Below are 20,127 nucleotides of genomic sequence, written 5' to 3' on the forward strand. Positions count from 1 at the left end.
TAACTGTTGGCCTCTTCTGAAAATGTACTTTGATGAAGCGTTAATTCATTCCTGCATTACAGCTCCTATATTCTAATCTGGACACCTTATTATTAACTCAGAGATAAGTGCAGACAGATAGATCTCCCATGAATGCTTGTGAATAGAGAGCTCCTGATGTGCTGATCTTTCTGTCTCAGAAACATTAGCCATCTGAAATAGTTCATTCAATTTCCTCATCCCAACCCTCCTGCAAAAAGCTCTCCAACACTTTCAGGAGAAGCCAGTGCTCTGTCAAAAGAGAGAACTACCTTATATATATATTTATTTTTTTTTTTTCCCCTAGATTTGCAGTTGGACTGCAATCAAGTGGGGCTGCCTTGTATAAGGAAGGAGTACCTCCTCCTCTGAATTCATAGTGGTGTTCATGTTTCTGCCTGCCTGCATGATGGTCTGAAACTATGACGAGCTGTGGAGAGATACTTCCCTGCCTATGAAGCAAATTCTAGCCATGTTTAAGCTGAAGGAAATGCTTGCCACGTTTCTTTGCCTCCTGAGAGCTCGATGTAACCTCTCTTGACCCAGCCAGCAAGAAGGCATTTGGGACTTTTGCCAGGCTGTTTCTAGTGTGATGACTGTGTTTCGGTTGGGTTGTTTTCTGTTTTGGGTTTGGTTTGTTGTTGGTTTTTTTTTCTGATTTAACCTGTGGTGTTTTGAGAAGCGGGGCCGGGAGCGGTGCTGAACTCCTGCGGGGGTTGCGGGTTAAAGGACCCTCTGCTGCGGAGAGTCCCGGGCGGCTCCGCTTTGCCCTCGGCGCCCGGAACGGGGGGGAACGCGGCGGCGGTGGGGAGCGCTCGTTCGGGTCGCTCGGGAGAGAGGGAGTCCGGCTCCGCTCGCTTCCGTGCGCTTGGTTTGAGCTGTCTTTAAAAGAAATGGGCTCACTGGTAAGTATTTAAAAACAAAAAAAACCCCAAACAACCACCAAACAAACAGCAACAGCGCACTTGAGTCTGAATAAGAGGTTAATGGAAACGGCGGTGGGTGCAGTCAGCGAATAGGGCTCGGTTTCCTGACGCCTGTGCCCGGGCTCTGCTGGGTTTTGGGGGAAGCTCGATTTAATTCAGCGCCCATCCTCTTCACGTGTTGTCATCTGAGCCCCCGGCAATGTTCTGGTTTTTGCATGCACCTGCCTTTGCAAATCCCAACTCCCCACAGTTCTGCGTGGTGCTCCCACCGAGCCGAAGACACCTGGTCCATGTCCAGAGCCCTGCTATTTATAAGACTTGGCAGAACGGGGGAGGAGGAGGAGGAGGAGGGATGCAGCACCAGGCTGCTGGTTGCCTTTTGCATATGAAGTGTTCCTAATCCTTCTCTTCCTAGGGACTGTGGATCTGTGAAGCGCTTCCCTCCGATGTGAATGCAGTGTCCCCTGTGGGATGCAGTAGGTGATGCCCAGCTCTACTGCAATGGCAATTGGAGCTCTCTCCAGTTCTCTTCTCGTAACCTGCTGCCTCATGGTTGCCCTCTGTAGCTCCACCATACCTGTACAAAAACTGGCCAAGGCTCAAGACAAACAGGAGATAAAGGCGAGCCAGGAAAAGAGGGATCACACATCGACAAGGGACAGCCAGACAGGCCCGGGTAAAATGAACGAGATCGGCAGGAGCGGGAGGGAGGAGGGCAGCAGGGACTGGAAGAGCAAAGGAAGCAGGAACTACTCCAGCAAGGAGTCTTGGACTAAACAAAAGCAGGCTTGGAACAGCCAGGGGACAAGCAGTAAATCCGGGAGTGTTCCGGTGCAAGAGCAAAGGGATGCCGCTCCCCAGGACCCTCAGGCAGCTGAAGACGCGTCTCTCCCAGAAGCTGTTGCGAGCGTCACTCCCGAGCCTCCGGAGGAGTACGCCTACCCGGACTACCGCGGGAAAGGCTGCGTGGACGAGAGCGGCTTCGTCTATGCCATCGGGGAGAAGTTTGCGCCGGGCCCCTCTGCCTGCCCCTGCCTCTGCACCGAGGAGGGCCCACTCTGCATCCAGCCTGAGTGCCCCAGGCTCCATCCGCGGTGCCTCCACGTGGACACCACCCAATGCTGCCCGCAATGCAAGGAAAGGAAGAACTACTGCGAGTTTCGAGGGAAGAACTACCAGACCCTAGAGGAGTTTATGGTAAGGGCTGAAGCCAAAAGGCGTTTTGGGGGTCCTTCTGCCGTTCAACGGGGTGTTATGTTCTTCAGGTTCTTTCTCGGAGGACGTTATGGGTCTCCCCCCTCCCCTGCTCATTTCTGTGGTGGCACTACTTCTTCAGGGTTGTAAAATATTCCCCTTAAACATGACCTTTCTTGCTCCATGATACTGTAACATTTTTAGACGAGGGGGCTGATCTTTATTAATTCCTTTGGTATTTACAGTAAAAAGTGCTACTTGAAAGGATGCTACTCAGTGGTGATGTGGATTTTATGAGAATTTCCAGCATTACATTTGTTTCCTTATTTAACTGTTAACTGTGAAACTTCTACCTTGCAGGGATGGAGCAGGGTTTTGTGGGCTGACTGCTATTCCTGGTAATCAGTCTGTGATGATACCTTTTTCCTAACAGTCAATTCTCTTTTCCTTTTTAACCGTTTAAACTGTGCCACCGAGGTTGCGTAGTGTTTGCTTTCTGAGAATGACTATGGGCCTTCTCTTTAATAAGAGCCTGCCTTGCAGTCTGAGTTACAGTGATACCTAAACAACAGGCTTGAAAAGCTTTATGTTTAGGGAAATCCTTTTAGAATACGGCCTTTTTAGCACCGCTGTGCGAGGTCATTATCATTGAAAATGCAACTTATTACAGTGCACTGTAAAGTTTTACAGTTGGGGCCAATTCTCTGGTTGCTTACCTTGCCTTTTTCCCTTTAGTGTTTTACTGTGGCTGAGATCTGCGAGCAGGCTCTAAGAATCGCTTGCAAATGACTGTAAGACACAGGGCTGGTTCAAAACCCGTTTTTGAACACAGCAGAGGTTTTTGAGCTGAATGTGTTGAGGGGAGGACGAAACCCAGTTCACGGTTCTGGCAGCTCGAGCCCCCTCAGGATGGAGAAAAAGAAAATGTATTTGTGTAGCCTGTAAATAAGTTGCCACCTCTGCTCTCTGTGGTATTTCTGTGTTCTTGGAAACTTAACTGCGATTCATAATGTCTTTCCACATTCTTCAACTTCTGGAAAAATAAACAAATAAATAAAGGAACAGAATTATGCTTTCCAGAATGAATCAGTCTCTCCCCTTGTTCTCTTTAGGCAGTAATGTGTAGATCATCAGTGAGTTTTCAAAGCATGGCAGAAAGCATCATGTCATCCTCCCTTTTTCCATCTCACCCTCAAGGGTTGCATAAAGCTTTGGGGTGGTGAATTTCTGCTTTAAAAGGGAGAAGGTACTTTTAACAGCAGCTGGCTGGTGTGACCTTTTTGCATGGGGATTGAGATATCCTTCCTTTTCCAGAGAAGTTAATTCTGAGGGGTGGCCAAAACAGTGATGCTTCTGCACGTGTTCTCTGTAGGTCTCCCTATCAAAGTTTTAAAGGCTTGTCCCACACGCTCTCCTGATGAGTTGCATTTCTTTGTCTTTGCATAGTGGTGTCGTATTAATGGCTGTAAAGCAAGCTTAAAATACCTTATTGTGTTAAGCGTGTAGTGAGAGGATAAAACTGTAGGGCTCCCTGTTACGTTGGAACATGGCTGGTGGCCTTGGTAAAAAGGGAATGCTGAACGGTGACATTTACAGAAATGTTCTGAAAAGACTGGCTTTCAGCTTTCTTTTTAACCGTCTTTAGCCCTTAGTGCTGATACCTTCCTGTAATGAAACGTCGGTTCCTTTCCTGCTTTTTGTTAGCCAGCTTTGGAAACCTGAATGGGAAGGGATGCCTGCTCGGGATGCGCAAGGAAAGTTACCGACACAGTTAGGCAGTGGAACTGCAGCCTGTTTATTTGGATGTGTGAGGACATTGGTTCTTTGTTGGGCTTCATTGTTGGTTCCGGTATTGTGAGCACAAAACTGTAAATGCAGCTGTTTGCCCACGCCACTGCGATGCGTGGAAAGGCCTGGCGAGGTAAGGGGCAGATGTCGTCAGGTCGCTGCTGCTCAGTGGAAGCAATTGCAAATGCAAGTAACTGCACATGCAAGTAATTGCACATGATGTCAAAGGTCATTTTACAAGTTGATGGTCTTAGAGAGGTTACTAATATGCTATCTCTTGATTACGGTCAGGGAAGGAGGTATAAATGGATAGCAATCTGATTTCTCTGAGTCTGCACCTACTATTTGTGGCAAAGAGTACGAGAGGTCACTGCAGGAAGAAAAAGGGGACCTCCTAACTTTTAAGTGATGTTACCTTCACAAACATTTGTGCATAGAGGTGTAAATATGCATGCAAGTTTGGGTGTTTGCTTATATAAAATTCATATATGGCTTGGCACGGCAAAAAATTGCCCTGAGCATAGCCGGTGCTAACTCTGAAGCTGAGCGTGCCAGGGAATGGGAGGTTTGATGCGTTTCTTCTCTGATTCACAGCCCTTCCCGCAGGCTTTGCTTGTGTGTGTGTGTGTGTGTGTGTGTGTGTGTGTGCATGTGTTTTTCTATTTGCAAAAAGGGCATGAATGTCGACAGAAAACACACAGTGCAGATGTGGGGGAAGGATGAGGGCTCATAAAGCTGTTTCCATCAGCACCACTCTACTCTCCTGTGGGTGTCGCGAGGCAGGATGGCAGAGGGATCACAGCATCCCTACCAGTGGAAATGGGAGCAGAAGACTTAGTTGGTGAGATGCAATGAGGATAAAATTCTGTACTGAGCTGCAGATCGCTGAGCACATGCTCCACTAAATGTTTTTCAGTGTTACAATAAGATTTGAAAATGCAGGCGGACTTATAAAGTCATAGCCTTACAAGGACCATAAATTCTCTTCAGAAATGTGATATGGTTTGGGAAAGACCTACGTTTTTTGAAAGGTGTTGCTTTGTGTGTTTTGTTTAGAATTTCTCTGCTGCCAAAATCTGTGTGTGTTTGTGAATAACTTGGAAATCTGAAAGTCAACAAGCCCAAACAGATTTTGAAACATCTGTGGTATTTTGAAGGCATAGAGAAGTAAAACCAAGGCTGGTATCTTTATTCTTGTCAGCCTAACCCCATTACAGTTCTCTTGAGTTGTGAAAGTGGCAAGGAAACATTAACAAAAATTCCAGCACAATAGCAAATCAGTTTGGGATTATGATCGATTTTATATTTTTTTTTTTAAACTTAGATGTTTTCAAGGCTCAAGGAACCAAATGTAGACTATATTTTTTAATTCATATTTTTTTGTTGGTTTTTGGTTTGTTTTGTTTTTTAATTAGACTTCAGCACGTGGAAGGGGGGAAGAGAAAGCTCAAATTACTTTGGACCAGAACTTCAATGAGTGAATATGATTTGTCACTGCTTAATTATGACAATTTACAGGAAGTTGCTGAATGAACCTACTACCCCTACTAAGCTACAGTTTTCTTCATGCCCCACTAGTGGGAAATCTACCTGTTTACACAGTGGTGTGTTTGCTGTTTTACATCTGCAACTCCATTTATACATCTGCTCATAAACTTACCTTCAAACAACTCTAAAGAAGTTATTTTTTATTGCCATCTGCACTCTTAATTTCTGCAGGTTTAACTGCTGCCTGGTGAATACTTAAGACTTCTGTGCCTCTTGTTATCTTCCCACAGTTTTTGCATTGGCAGAACTACTGCCACTGTAGAGTTAATAGCTTCATCTGTAGGCCACAGAGACGTGGTATCATCAGTCTTCTGAGAGAGGTTGATAGGTTATATTATTTCCAGTCCAGCCCGGTTATGTCAGATGTGTGAAGTGTGAGTGCTGCTGGGCTGGTCGTTTCCCAGATGAGCAAGTGGGATGCTCGTTGCGTTGGCTGCCACTAGGAACTGCGCTGCAGGGAAAGCGCTTACATTATAGGAGTCGAGGAGAGGAAATGAAGGACCCAATGTGTCTCTTCCCTCTGACTTATTTAGCTGTTGTTACATATATGCACTGTCTTACTGTCTCTGTCTCTCTCTAGTGATGATTATGACTCCAAGTATTAAGCTGCCATTAAGTTGCGGAAAGAAGTGGGGGTTTTCCACAGTTCTTGCTACATCCTGATGATCTATAAAAAACAATACGCTATCGTTTAGTCCAAAGATGAACAGATATATGTTGACATTAATACCGTTTTAGCAGCCACTGTGGTTCACTTACATGCCTGAAAAGAGCTTTGTAGGAATAAGCACATGGAGACCTTCCTTAACTCTGCTACCATTACTGGTATCGGTGGGTTGTACAGCTGGCAGTGCTTCTTAAAGGTGTACTGTAGGTATTCCCCTGAAACCCCACGATCTATTACACAGGAAGGGTATTCTTGGCTGCAGTGTCACGTTAACGGTGTACTTCGTTCAGGAAAGATGTCGTCTTCAAGTGTATGTGCTGTATATGATGGAAATGAATTATTCTGACTCATCATTATTAGCTAAAGATTTCATCAATTTTGTTTCTCACTCAATAGTATTTTCAATGCTTCATTAAATGGCTTCTTGTTCTAGGAATTTTAGGCTTCTGTCAAATTTGAAATTCTAGTAAACAACCTACTTAATTAGAATATGTTTAGATTTTACAGATGAGAGATTTTAGGAATAACATCTGTGTGCTGTCTTGTTTCTTGATTGTCATCAGATACTCTAGTTTTTACATCGCTTCTAATATTGAATAGCACAGCTACTAAGTGGAGTCCTGGGAGAGGGAATATCTGTTGTTGTAGTTACTGGTTTTCATTGAACTGTGATCATTGGCAAATTTGCATCTTTTTCAAGTGATAGCAAAAAACGTTGAAACCAGTTGAAAGCTATAGCTTCACTTTGTTGAGCCTGATCCTTGGGATGGAGTTCTAGGAGCATTCATGAAGTAGGATTAATTAAAAAAAAAAAAAAGAATCCTTCCCCAAAACTGTGTTTTCATAACTTGGTATTGTTTCTGTGTATAACTCCAGAGGAAAGGATTCTTCTTATTTGCTTGCAGATAGTTAGGAGTTCAGGTTTGCTGACACTCCAAATTTCACGCGCAGTTCGAGTGAATACCTGAGCCTCACAACTCTGAACACTGCATCAGAAACCTCCCATCCGCTGATACTCCAGCTCTGCAAGTGAACATGGCGGTTTATAAACGATTACAGGACAAAGTTCTTGTCCCAAAGCCTGCAATAAAAATCTGCAGTACTGGGCTGTCAGCCTCCTCATAGCAATTTATAAATGTATGGTGTGGTGTTATCCTGGGTAGAGTGTAAAGCAAAGAGAAAACTGGGAGTGAGTAGCTGGCAAAGGAAGCCTGAAATAAATAATAGTAATAAAAGCAGAAAGCAACACAGCGAGAGACCCTATTTAGGCTTTCTAAGGAGAGGGGATGGCGTGAAAGGATATGTGAGTGCATAAGCAAATAACAGCCCAGGCGGGTGGGAAGAGAAGTGGCAAAGCATGGATGAGCATTTAGTTGGAGATGATGCTGTGCAAGCATCAGCATGTTTGAACTTTGGAAGTGAGAAGGATGTGAAGGAGGCAAGCAAGCAGAGAATGGATTTGAGGAAAAATGTGATGGGCTGCTTAAGAAATGGGGAGAAGAAATCAGATGATCTGCAAGTTAGATGTCGAGGTGATTCTTCACGAAGAATAATTTCTTTTAGATTTGAGGTTACTGGGTTTTATTGGAGAAACACAATGAGTGGTTGTCTGGCATCAACTGGAACTGGAATGGAAAAGGGTCTATAGAGAAACGACCTCATCCTTAAGTAAACCCAGATTCTGCACAGATTGTGGATTTAGAGGATCACTGGTAGTAACATACCGCTGCATTTTTGCCCTGCGTTCTGAGCATGGATGCCAGTGTGGTTTTTTGGTGTACAGCAATGATATTTACAGTTTACCATTTATTGCTCTTTAGCACCCTTGCTTCCCTGTACCTCCAGCTCCTGGTGTGGTACGAGGACGTCAGCGATGCGATGTGCAGTGCCTGGTCAGGAACACTGAAGAGGACGGCTGGAATTATACATGTGGCAAATGCAGACATTTGAAAGTCCATTCTTTCCTTAATAGGGCCTTGATGATGTTTTGTTTGGAATTAATTTCTTTGAAGTAGGTCATTCAAGTAATTACCTTGTGGTACTCCTATTCTGTAGAGTTCTTCAAAACCAGTTACATTTCAGTATGTAAAAAGGATGACCCGTATTTTGCCTCACCTTTCTTTGAATCGCAGTTTCTTTTCAGAAGGTTATAAGTATTGCAAGAATGGTCCAAATACAATTAACTTACGGGAAATACCTGAATTCAAAGGATGTTTTTTTTCCTCACTTCTCTTTGAAAATGATGGTTTTCAATAAAATGCAACTCCTGCTAGCAAAAAGCTTTCAAACCTGGAAAAATTGCAATAAGGGTTTCCATTAAAAGAAGTTTCATATTTCATTTAGCAACATTTCTCTTCTTTAAATACAGGGTTGGTTTTTTTTTCTAAATTAATTTTTGAACCTCTAATAGAATTAAACCAGATTTCATCTAAATTATGAACTTAATTTTCTTGAAGTTCATTAGAAATGTGGTAGGGAAATTTTTGCATTAAAAGTTTAAAGTGTTCTTGTTCCCAAGATCCCTTTGACTTTCCCGTTGGGGGCACAAGTTCAGAGCAGAACCTGTGGCTTTTTTCTGCTGCGGTTCTGTAATTTTGCATGAGCGCAGCTCCGTAAATCAGATCCCAGAAAGCATTGTTTTAAAGGGGGGAGGAAAAAGAAGTGAGGGAGAAGACAATGCAGATGGGAAGGGAGGCATTCCACACTTCAGGAGGGTATTAAGTAAAAGAGTTAAAAAATGACTGGGTGTGTGTTTCAGGTTTCTCCGTGTGAGAAGTGTCGCTGTGAAGCCAATGGTGAAGTGCTGTGCACTGTCTCAGCGTGTCCCCAGACGGAGTGTGTGGATCCGGTGTATGAGCCCGATCAGTGCTGTCCTATCTGCAAAAACGGTGAGTGACAGCTGCAGAACCCGAAGGGGGCTTCGGTTGGAGAGATCCACGTTGCTCTGTTCTGGTTTTGAAAAAGAATTCCAATATTTTCCTTTTCCCCCAAATGGAGATGGAGAAGAGTTTTCTGTGGGTGGTGTCTTTGCAGTGTGAGGAGCCAGATCTTCCCCTGGCTGGAATACACTCAACTATCACCTACAAGGATTTTTGTTACCCAGGAGACAATTAGGGTGTTAATACCAGATATATAAATTTTTGCATGAACTTGTGGATATGTTTTATATTGGCACACGAAACAGAACTCAGGCTCTTCACCTTTCAATGGGAGCAGTAGAAGTTACTTTTGTTCTCCCTTCTTATTTGTTCCCCTTTCGGAGATTCTTCTCTTTTTTTTTTTTTTTTTCCTGAGGCAAATCAAATGTACCTTATTGAGCTCATTTAATTTTCATAACTAAATGAATTAAACTCCCAAGTTTAATTGAATATTTTTCGTAACTAAATTAGACAGAAAGTCTCTCTACTCCCAGCAAGGGCTTGCGTTAGATCAAAGTCTTGGTCTATTTAGAGGAAAAAAATTACATGACACACTAGCTCATCACTTATAAAGAAGAAATGATAATTTATTAATAGAAATGAAAGCTGCAACATCTCAAATGAAATTATATTTAAAATGAAAAAAGACATTTAAAAATATTCAGATAATTTGCAGCCATATATTATTTCTCTAGAATAGGTGGGTTCCATTACATTAGCTAAAACAAACTGATTAAAATTGTGGAAAAGCTGGGGGGGGAGAGTGTGTACAGCATATGCTTTCCACAAATTCAACAGTAGATGATAAGGGATAGTTAATTGCATTGGAGGAGTTTCATTTGTATGGGTATAAAAGTAATTGCTTCGCATCCCTTAATTGGTTGTTACAACCCTGAAGGAATTTGTTCGCTGCTGTACAGCTTAAGGGCGCTCTGCTTACACAGATGAGGACAGGCATTTTTTGAGGTGTTTGGGGACAGTTCCCAAAAAAGGCTGAATTTGGGAGCTGGTGGTGTGATAGCTAGCCGGTCCAGAGGATCCTTCACTGCTTGTTTGATGGCAAGAGCCTTCTGAGATGCCCACAGGCTTTTTGTGTGCACCACGCTCTGCAGCAGGTCTCCAGGTTGGGATGACTCTTGGAAGGCAGAAGGTCTGTTTTCATTGTTCGGGGAGGGAGTTATAAGCATAACGCGTGAAGTTGACATTGTCCTTCCCACTGAGTTTGTCTAGAGGTGTTAACATTGTTTGGAGCTGGATCAACGTTCCATTGGCGCACATTCTCCCATGAGCATCAACATAATGCGCTGTGGTGGCCACCTCCCAGCGATGGCTTGCCTTTGGGTTAGGGTGGTACAGCAGCGCGGGGCTTGGCTTGGCTGTTTGCGTAGATCCCCTGACATGTTTCCCAGAAATGGGGCGTGTTTAAAAAAAAAAAAAATACATAAACACGGCTTAGTTGTGGGGAGGCTGCCCTCTCTGAGAGCTAAAGCTGAATTACCTGAGTCCGCCTGCAAGAAAAGGGTGGTCCTGTTCCTCACTGTCTGAATCCCCAGTATTAATTGCGTATTTCTTGGGTCTACCCACAAGCTGGCATCCCTGACCCAGTTTCAAACCAAGGTGACCAGAGCTGACTGTTTCCACTGAGCTGTACTGTCACTTCTCGGCATGTCAGAGAACCAAGAGTGGCTTCCCTTGTTAGCTTTTAGACGGGAGAAAAAAGCCATTAACAATAACAACAAAAACAAGATAGTTCAGAAGCAGCTCGACCTTTCTGGTTCAAAAACAGCAGCTTCAGTAAAGTATCACAAAGAAATTTCTGAGGAATCCTCTCCATCTGGGGAGTGCATTAAAAAAAAAAAAAAATCAGGCCGTTTGCTTTCAGAGCATATTTTAAAGCACGGGACACGCACTTTGCAAGGAACTTCGCTGAATTGCTGAATGTTTTTAATTAGATTGGAGCAAAGACCTACTGAGCAGGAAAACCTATCGTGCCTCATCCCCTCATTTTCAAGCCTACTGGAACAAACACGCTGTGAATGTGAGTTGGGGAAACAATCATCGCATTGCGCTTCAGGGTTGATTGTTGCAGTGAGGACATCAACAACATCGTGTTAGTGACCCAAAAGAGCTTGGGTGATGTACAGGGAGCTCAGTGGCATAACCTGAGGGGTGGGAAAGGTGGAGCAATGGAAAGTGTATACATGGGGTGACTGCTGTCATGCTCTGCATCCTGCCCCCAGTAGGGCAAGAAGGGGTGGGAGGTGAAGCTGGAGTTCTCTACATTTGCTATCGTTTGTGCGTTAAAAATGCACAGACTCCAACTCAGATTTCCCTCCCTTTCCTGGCACTTCATAACATATAAGACTTTCCCAACTTGCCTAGCCTGCGGATTGCTGGCGGTCAGCCAGCAGAGTCAGGGCTGAGCAGCTGCGTCCATCACTGCTGAGACCACATACAGATGCCTGATGAAGAATTGTAGAGGAGATCTAGTGAAAGCCTGCCATTATTAGAAATTAATGCGTTCAGGCTCTTGGCAGTTGTGAGACACTGTGCGTTATCCCTTGTGGGAAGGAGAGGGTGTAGTGGACATCCCCAACCTGATTCCACAAAAGTACCGGCAGCCCTTCAGACGAGGGATGGATAGATAACTGCCCATCACGCTCACACAACTGCCCGCATGTATAGGTACAGGCTTTGAATGTAAGGAACAGTGAATGGAAAACTTGCAGAGCAAAGAACAGTCTTATGTGTAGCATTTAATAATTTCCTGTATCACGTCCCGACTTTCAGGAAGGAGCCTAGATACTTCCATGGCTGAAGATGGTATTTTCTTCTTTGTGGGCAGGGACACAGAGTACTTTAAAGAAGCGCCTACTCTGAAAAGTAGTCTATAGAAGGGATAAAAGGTGACACCTCACTGAGCAAGTCTTGGGGTGAGGCGAATTTTCCTGCTTTTTATGTCTGAAGTCACTATGGCTAAGGGAGGTGTTTTGTGTTTATCTTACATATGTGCCCTGCAAGGAAGCAGGGTGGGGACAGAGGGGAATGCAGGAAAGGCTTTCTTCTTGTGTGGGTTGACATGTTGAGCTTCATGCTTTCGGTAACCAACAGCAGCAGCAGCAACAAGAAAAAACGTCCAGAACATTAAGTCTGACTTCAGAGAGCTGCATTAAGTAACAGGTGCCCAATTTAGGTCTTCATCCTGCTTTACAGTACTGGCGACGCAGTTACTTCTGTGGAAGCCGTCCCTGTTCACAGCGATATCAATAAGCTCAGAATTGGGTACAGACATTTCTAGAGTTCGTACGGAGTGAAGGGTAAATATAATAGGCATACAATTCCCTTTCAGCAAGGAAAAGGCTGGGCGCTTGTCACTGGTTCACAGGGGGCGGTGGGAAGGGGTGGGGGGTAGTACAGAAAGTGAATTTTCTTGCGAGATTAAATTACCTTGGTTGTCTGTTCCACTTCTATTTCCAGTCTTGGAGCCCTAATAGGCGTACGCAGCTGAATGCCGCTTTGCCTGAAGCGTGCAGCCACGGAGCAGTTGATGGAGTTAAGGGTGGCCCTTCTGCCGGTGTCTTCCCAGGAGGATGAGATTAAACCCACAGCCCACATGGAGTCTGGAGGGGGAAGCACAGTTGCTAGACCAGAAAACATGTTGTTCTAAGGTCCTCAAGAGATTTTTTTTATTTCATTATATGGCTGAAAGATTGCCCCAGATAAGAAGAAGCTGATCTTGGTGCCTTCCTGGCATTTACCTGTCTGTGTGTCAGTGTTGTTTCTGTGTCTGCAGCAGGAAGAGCCGAACTTCTATCGGCAAAGGCTCACTGCTGCACAGCGCTGATGCCCGGGGAGTCGCCGGTGTTCTCAGGGCTGTCACATCCACAGGAGGTGTCTTATCTGTTCTCGTGTCCTGGTTTGGGGTAAAACAGAACCAATTTTCTGTTCAGGAGTTTTACTTTTTAGTTAGGCCTCTTCTAACTACGGAAATTAACAGCACATTGTGCAGAGACTGTTCGCTCTCAGGGTGATAAGGCCTATGTTTATAGCTGATGCCCAGCCATGGTATGCAGAGAGGCTCTTGCTCATACTTATTGCTGTAACACCCACGGGCAGATAACTTGGTTATTTGCCCCATTGGAGGGTCAGACGCGGAAAAGGGAAGAGGGGTACCACCTGCGGGGAGGAGCAGACAGGACAGGTGACCCAAAACTGACCAACAGGGTATTCCATCCCATCTGCCTCATGCTCTGTATAAAAGCTGAGGGATCAAAAGGCCAGCCCTCTCTCTTTCTTCAATGGCTGATGTCTGAGGAGGACTCTGTTTGTTTGTCTGCCTTTGATCCCAATCCATGCATTCCTGAATCCAGATCAGGAATCCAGTTGCCATCCATCACTGAGTCCAGTCTGGGACTTCCCTGTGCCTGCTGGTGAGGTGATCAGGACCTTGATCTGATTTTGTATATATTTCTTTTGTTTGCTTGTTTTTATTATTAATAGTTCATTAAAGTAGTTTAGTTCCTTCTAAACTCATAAGGCTCTTTCTCTCTCTTCTGCCTCTCCTCAAGAGAGCATCTGTCACTCTCCCAGTGGCCAGTCTGGCCCAAATCACGGCATCTCACTGGCTATGCAACAGGGAGCCTTTACTCTGGATGCAGTCCTCTCGGGTGCCTTAGGTGGGATGAATCAAGACCTCATTTCATATTTGGGTTCATAGTTATGGTTGAAATACATGCATCATGTGGTTGCAATGGTTGCACTAGTAAGGTGCAGGTCTAATATGATATGGTCAGAGAAGGTAAATGGTTGTGGTTTTGTATACCCGTACTGTGAGGTTGACTCGCTGCAACTTGCTTTAGTACCTTCATGTATAGATACAATATTTAGGCATGGGGTGACTTGAGAGTGCCTCTGAAAGGCAGATGGGGACCTCTGTCTGTGTGAAGGAGCTCTCAAGGCGGGCAAAAACATGATAAAGGCTGACAGAACTGCCGGCCCCTTTTGCGACTGTTTGCACAGGAGGACTTTGTCTCACCACAGGACTCAAATCTATTAAAAAATGGTGTTGGTGGAGGTGGTACCGTAGCCCCTGTGAGCTGATGACCCTCTGAAATCCAGGTGGAGAGAGGGTGCGTTGGGCTGAGGGACCTGTCTGGCCCATAACAAGGCTGAGGGTGTTTATTCTGGGCAGATAAAGGGAAGCTGCACCTTGGCAGCTCTCGCATGAGCTGGCTCGTTGCTCTTCCCTGCAGCCCCAGCTTTGCTCAAGCACCATGGAGAATCTGACCTGTAAAATTTAATGTCCTTCTGCAGTGTGTTTAAATAAAATATGATATGCCCTCGACCGTATATGCCTCGATCTCAGCAATGAATCATAGTGCTGTCCAGGTAGAGGTCAAGGCAGGACTGTTGCAGACATCAGGAATTTTGTTGCTGTGAAATTTAAATAAACGGTGCCTTTGATTGCCCTCTCTTCCTCTTTCTATTTTCATTTTAAATAACTTTTTCAGTCATGATTTGGCAGCTAATTTATTTATAGCAAAGAAGACCCAGAAGTTTTAAAGCCTGAGAGTGGTTCTTCAGTCTACATTAAGGAAGGGATCAACTCGGGTGGTCATGGTGGTCTCTTCTAGATGTAAAATATAGGAATCATAAAATGATCGTAAATTCTAGTTTATAAGATTGAAACAGTTTTTCATTTATTAAAAAAAAAAAAAGGAGGAATTTACTTTAAAAAAAATAGTAACCTAATGAACAAGAAATAATTTCAAACTAATCCCGATTCCGCCCACACTGTATGTGCCGATGGTATTTGTTCCCGTCTGATGTGTTTTGTTCAGGCATTTGAATGCCTGTGTATGCAGGGTAGTATTTGTTCCATGTTTCTGTGTGCATGAGTTGCTTAACAAAAACTTCTGCACAAACTTCTGGGTTTAATAGGCTGTATTTCACAAAATGATTTATAATATGGGACTGTTAACCAGGGAATATTAATGTTTCAGGGGGAAAAACACCATTAAAGTTGCATGAACAGCTGTATGGGATTAAAATTGCCTAGTGGATGTGCAGGTAGGTTGAAAAACTCTAGCAGATATTTTGGCAGCTGTTTATTGAAAACAAAGACATATCAGACTTGCTTCTTTTTGGCTGCATTGGGCATTTAAAGTGCCTTCCAAATCTGGTAGGTGAAGTCAGTAAACTAGTTGTAGTAGTTTTTGGTTTTGGTTTCTTCTGTTGATGGTGTTGAGAGGAAGTTGAGTCTGTGGCATCTTAATTCAAGGGATTCCTTTAACCCCATTTCATCTCTCTGCTCACCTCTCTGGTTTTCTCTCTCTACACTGGGAAAGTTGGTGGCTACACAAGCTATGTGTGCTTCTTGTGCAGAAGTCACAGAATTTTCCTCTTATGCCATTTTTTTCCACTTGGATCAGAACCCATATAAATGTGCATGGACTACCACTGCAAACTGGGCTGAGCAAAAACTTGTGCCAAAACCACATAGGCCTTGTCGTTTCCAGCTCATGTACATGTGCGTGCACGCACACGTGTATGGGATCCAGTGTTGACTTGGTATTTTCATGCTGAGCTGGCTAAGTAGCGGTAGATGTTGTTATTTCCAAGGGTATCTATTTAGTGTACAAGTTGTGTTGACTCCCAGGGTGTGTGATTTCTTTTCCTAATGATAGAAAGCTGTCAAGGGATGAGAAGGATCTGTCTGAAGACATGGCAAAAGTATCCAGTTATACTGAGCCTAAATCCATTACCAGGACAAATTTATTTATATAGTGTATATGTATTTTTTGCATGTATGTATTGTGTGTATATATTTTTTTAAATTTTTTTCACCAAGAAGCCAAAACGCTTTCAGTTGGGAGTTCTGCTGTCAAAAGGCAGCAGTAAGTGTCCCTGAATGTATAGCATCCTGTCGTTTTGCTCAGACACATAAAGTTATACTAGTGTTCAGTATTTAATATAGTAGTAGTTCATACTTAAGTAGGAGGATGCAGAAGTTCCTATTGAAATATAAAAGCAGTGTATCCTATAAGCTTCCCAGAGCTCACTTTGCAATATTTTCTCATTACAGGCTGCTACAGTGAGCCTGAGAAGCGTTTCTTTGGCAGTCGGTTTTTCTCCTCTTACCTGATACTGCAGGCTTAACTCATATATCACAGCTAAATTCTGCTGTATCAGTCACTTTCATGGCAACCACTTGCAGGGGCTGTCACTTTACTCTGCGTTGAAGCACAAGCTGATGATGATATGCCCCAAACGGTTGTCTAGCAGCGACGGTCCCGGGTGAGTGTGGGAGACAAGCTGCCGGCTCCTCGTGGTGGAGTCAGAACTTCAATGTGTTGCAGCTCCTGCGTTCTTAAAAAGATGTTTTGCTTCATCTGCAGGAGCAGAAAGATGAAAATGCTCTCTGTGCTGATAGGAAAAAAGAAACACTGAAATCCCTGGATGAGGGGTGAAGAATAACTTTTCTGGCAAGTTTCATGTATTTAAAAAAAAAATTAAAATAAAGAGAGAGATATAGAGGTCTGATGTACCTTACACTGCTTGCCGCAGCGGTTTCACGTATCTGCCATCCTCTGTAGTCCCTGATGATGGTTCTGGCTCAGACAGGAAAGTGCCTTTGTGCTAATATCCACCAGGGTATTGGAGTAAACAGTGTGCTATTGCTTGATTCGTCTTCCTTGACCGTTTGTCTTTTGCATAGAGGTGCATTTGGGGATTTGCTTGTTTTCTAGTGAAATGGCTAACCTGCACTCCTCAAAATGAAGTCTTAGTTGCTTTGGGGTTATGCTTGTGTGTTTTGGTTTTTAAGTACTTCATGTAAGACTTTTCTGAGTTTGTATTGCGGTTTTATTTACACACATACATGGGCATAGATAGGATGTTAAAACACAATAAAATCCTGGAGCTCACATTGTGCCCCCTTCCTCCTCCACACGCTGCCCTCTGCATTTGTTCTTTGCTGTTTGAAGAAGGTTCAGAAAACTAACAATGGGGTTGAAGTTTTTCCTACGTCCAGTCTTGTTCTATATGCGGTTCATTAGAGAAAGTATTCCCAGGGTTAATTTTGCTCCCCGGTTCTGCTATTGGATGTCTATTTTAATTTTGTATGTGTCACTAATTGAAATTGTGGCAAAGATTTGGAGGGGGGGAGGGGCACGTATGATTCCAAAGTCTGAAATACTTATCTGCATCTTGCTATATGCTATATCCTTGGAATAATATTCCCCATCAGTAGAACACTATACTGTTTGATTACATTATGATCTCTCAGATTCTGAAACCCTGTCTTGCTCCAGATGGAGTTACCATAAGTCAATGCATTACCCGATGTTGGCTAAGCCACTGTCACTGCCCATGTGAGCTCTCGGTTGTATCCTTTGCAGATAATCCTGTTTGTGAATAGAAACTATTTACTAGTTAGGTGCTACAGCGATACAGTAATGAGACTACATGGATGATTAGTATTTTGCAGTGTGATTAAAAGGAGCAATGAAGAAACATACATACCTTACGTGTTCTGCTTTATATTCTTTAGGGTTTTTTCATTGCTATTTTATTATCTTAAATGGTGCATCCGAGAGTTTGCTTGGCTTTGAGGGGAGGTGGAGGCTTATGCTACAGTGTTGTGACATGTCAGTATTTTGGCGGTGTATCCCTCTGATGATAAATGTTATTTTCAGAATCTTTTTTTACTTCTAAGTGCAGTGTAATTTTCTCTGCTTATTCTTCACAGGAAGTTAAGGTTTAGGCGTTAAGGAAGATGTGAGTTGATCCGGGTGACTTACTGATTGATGGAAGCAGGGAATTGGCTGATTTCGTTAAACTTCATTTCTTAACACTTTGCTCTTCTATGGGTTGTGCTTTGCAACTGCTGTGGCCTTCCCATGCTGTGCAGGATTGCTGGCGCGAGGTCTGCCTTAATTCCTTGAAATGCCTCATTCTTTGGGATATGGCTTAGGTCTTACATGAACATGACAGCAATCTCAGAAGTTTTCTTCCAGTCCTGTTTGCACTGTATTTGTAAATGAAGTACAGATCCGATCAAGAACAGGAAAACCCGTTTCCTTTCCTGACAGCTGTATGACCAGGGGCTGACTTGTATGCCTCTGCCTGTGTTTGGAAAAGGGTTCTGAAGGAAGAGGAGCAATGGGTTCTCAGGGGAGAGGCTAAAAGCCTTTATTAATATTTGTAAAGTTGCAGTGCTTGTTTTTCTTGTTGCTCTGAATAGCACCTTACTGTTTCAAACTACTGCACTGGGGTATTCCCCTATGCTGTATGCTGTGAGAGCCCTGAATTAAGTCCCTGTCGATTACCTTTGCCCAGCAGGTCAAACATCTTTATCAGCTGGAGACTCAAGTGCTTTCCTAATTTAAAACCTTGATCTTTAAGTTGGAAGCAGCTTTTACTTTGTGAAGCTTTGGATTGCTTCCATGGGGGTAATTATCCATGCAGTTTTGCTTCCTTGAGCATGTTCAGCTGTACAGCAGTGATTTAAAAAAAAAATAATAAAATAACAGTTTTTAAGTAATTCCTTACCTTCACCGGCACAGTTACTGTAATGATTAACATTCCAAAGCTGATAGGTAACCAAAAACTTTGAGTGCTGTCTTCATTTAGGAAAACCCTCTAATGTTTTGGGGGTTTTTTTGCTGTCTACACTGGTGCTAGTTAAATTTTCATTAGAGGAGTGACTTCCTACTGTAAAACATCACTTTCTTCTAAACGCTGCATTCTTTTGCTGAGTCTTCAGCTCTGTTTGCTTGTTTCTGTGCCGGTAGCCCTTGGATGGGGGGGCATATTAAAAAGTTGCATGCATCAATCCAACTTACCTTACAGTCTTGTAGATGATGAGTGTTTTTCTCCTGTATCATTTCTTCTCACACACTGCTGTTGCACACTGGTTACTGACTACCTTTCTTTGTAGTACTTGCAAGCGGCAAGTCACACACTGTTTATCACCTGTAAAAAAGATAAGTGTATCTTCACCGCATGCTCACCCAACATGTGGTTTAATTTTTTTTTTCCTTTTCCAATGCAATTGATCAGATGGAGCAGCGGCAAGAAGAAAAGAACAAACAATGCATTGTAACAGGACTCAAAATACTATTTGCTGAATAGCATTGAATAAAGAAGATCTATATCCAAGCAATTGCTTCTGGGCCTCTTGTGTTTGAAATACTTACTCGCAATGTTGTCTCCTTTCTCAAAGGTAGTTCCACAAGAGTGTGGTGTTAATTGCTTTTCCCAGAAAATGTAAAGGCATTACTTCTTATGGTCCAAAATAGTTCCTGTTTCTTTCTGATAGTATGATCTCAGACCCCTTCAAACGTTTTGAGTTCGAAAGGGAAATCACTGGTTAAGCTGGGCAATTTCGATGGACATACGCAGTTAGTAAGTCTTATTAAAGATAGAAGGAATGTCTGTTAATGGTACCTTGTGAAGCCAAGTAACAAGACAGCACAATGGTAAATGAAATTCAGCCAAACCATACGTCAGATAGTGAAAGAAATTGCTTGGATATTTTGATGACCTCTCGTTAAGATTTCTGCCAAGTAGTTTTGGTTAAATATCAGGGTGAAATGCTGTATGTAAACATCTGTCAGATTTCATTAAGAAAGGCTTGCATTTATTAGAATTATGCTATTATATAAAGACTGGTTCCTCCCACCTGGTTTTTGTAGTCTTCCATGTTTGCTGAGCACTCAGCAAGAAGAGGTTGCAGAAGTACAGAGAAAGAGCATCAAGAAGGCTGAATATTCATCCATGTAAGAATAGGTGAGGTCTCTAGTAGTGATAGCACGTGATAAAGTGTGGTACTGGGGGAGAGGGATAGTACCAGTGAAAATCTCCCCTGTACTCAATACAAAGTCAAGGGAGAAGCAAGAAAAATCAAAAGGCATTGTACATAAGGTCTTTAACGCACCACATAATTAGCTCATGAACACACTGTAGAAGATAGTGCTGATACACAGTTTCCTAGGATTAAAATAAAGATCACATCTTTGATAGAAAGAATAAAATACCTTAACCTAGCTATGGTGAAGCTGCTTGG

General features: G+C 43.3%; 1 protein-coding gene across 1 annotated transcript in view; it reads left to right on the top strand.

The window, feature by feature from the left end:
- The first annotated feature begins 1,427 nt into the window (after positions 1-1,427).
- Positions 1,428-20,127, top strand: part of VWC2 (von Willebrand factor C domain containing 2) — a 54,797-nt gene continuing 36,097 nt past the window's right edge. Inside the window, exons 1-2 of the mRNA XM_009883766.1 lie at positions 1,428-2,141; positions 8,900-9,029. Coding sequence (XP_009882068.1) covers positions 1,428-2,141; positions 8,900-9,029 — 844 coding nt within the window. The remainder of the gene's footprint in view (positions 2,142-8,899; positions 9,030-20,127) is intronic.

This window comes from Charadrius vociferus, unplaced genomic scaffold (genome assembly GCF_000708025.1).
Source record: "Charadrius vociferus isolate BGI_N301 unplaced genomic scaffold, ASM70802v2 scaffold103, whole genome shotgun sequence".
Taxonomy (NCBI): Eukaryota; Metazoa; Chordata; class Aves; order Charadriiformes; family Charadriidae; genus Charadrius; species Charadrius vociferus.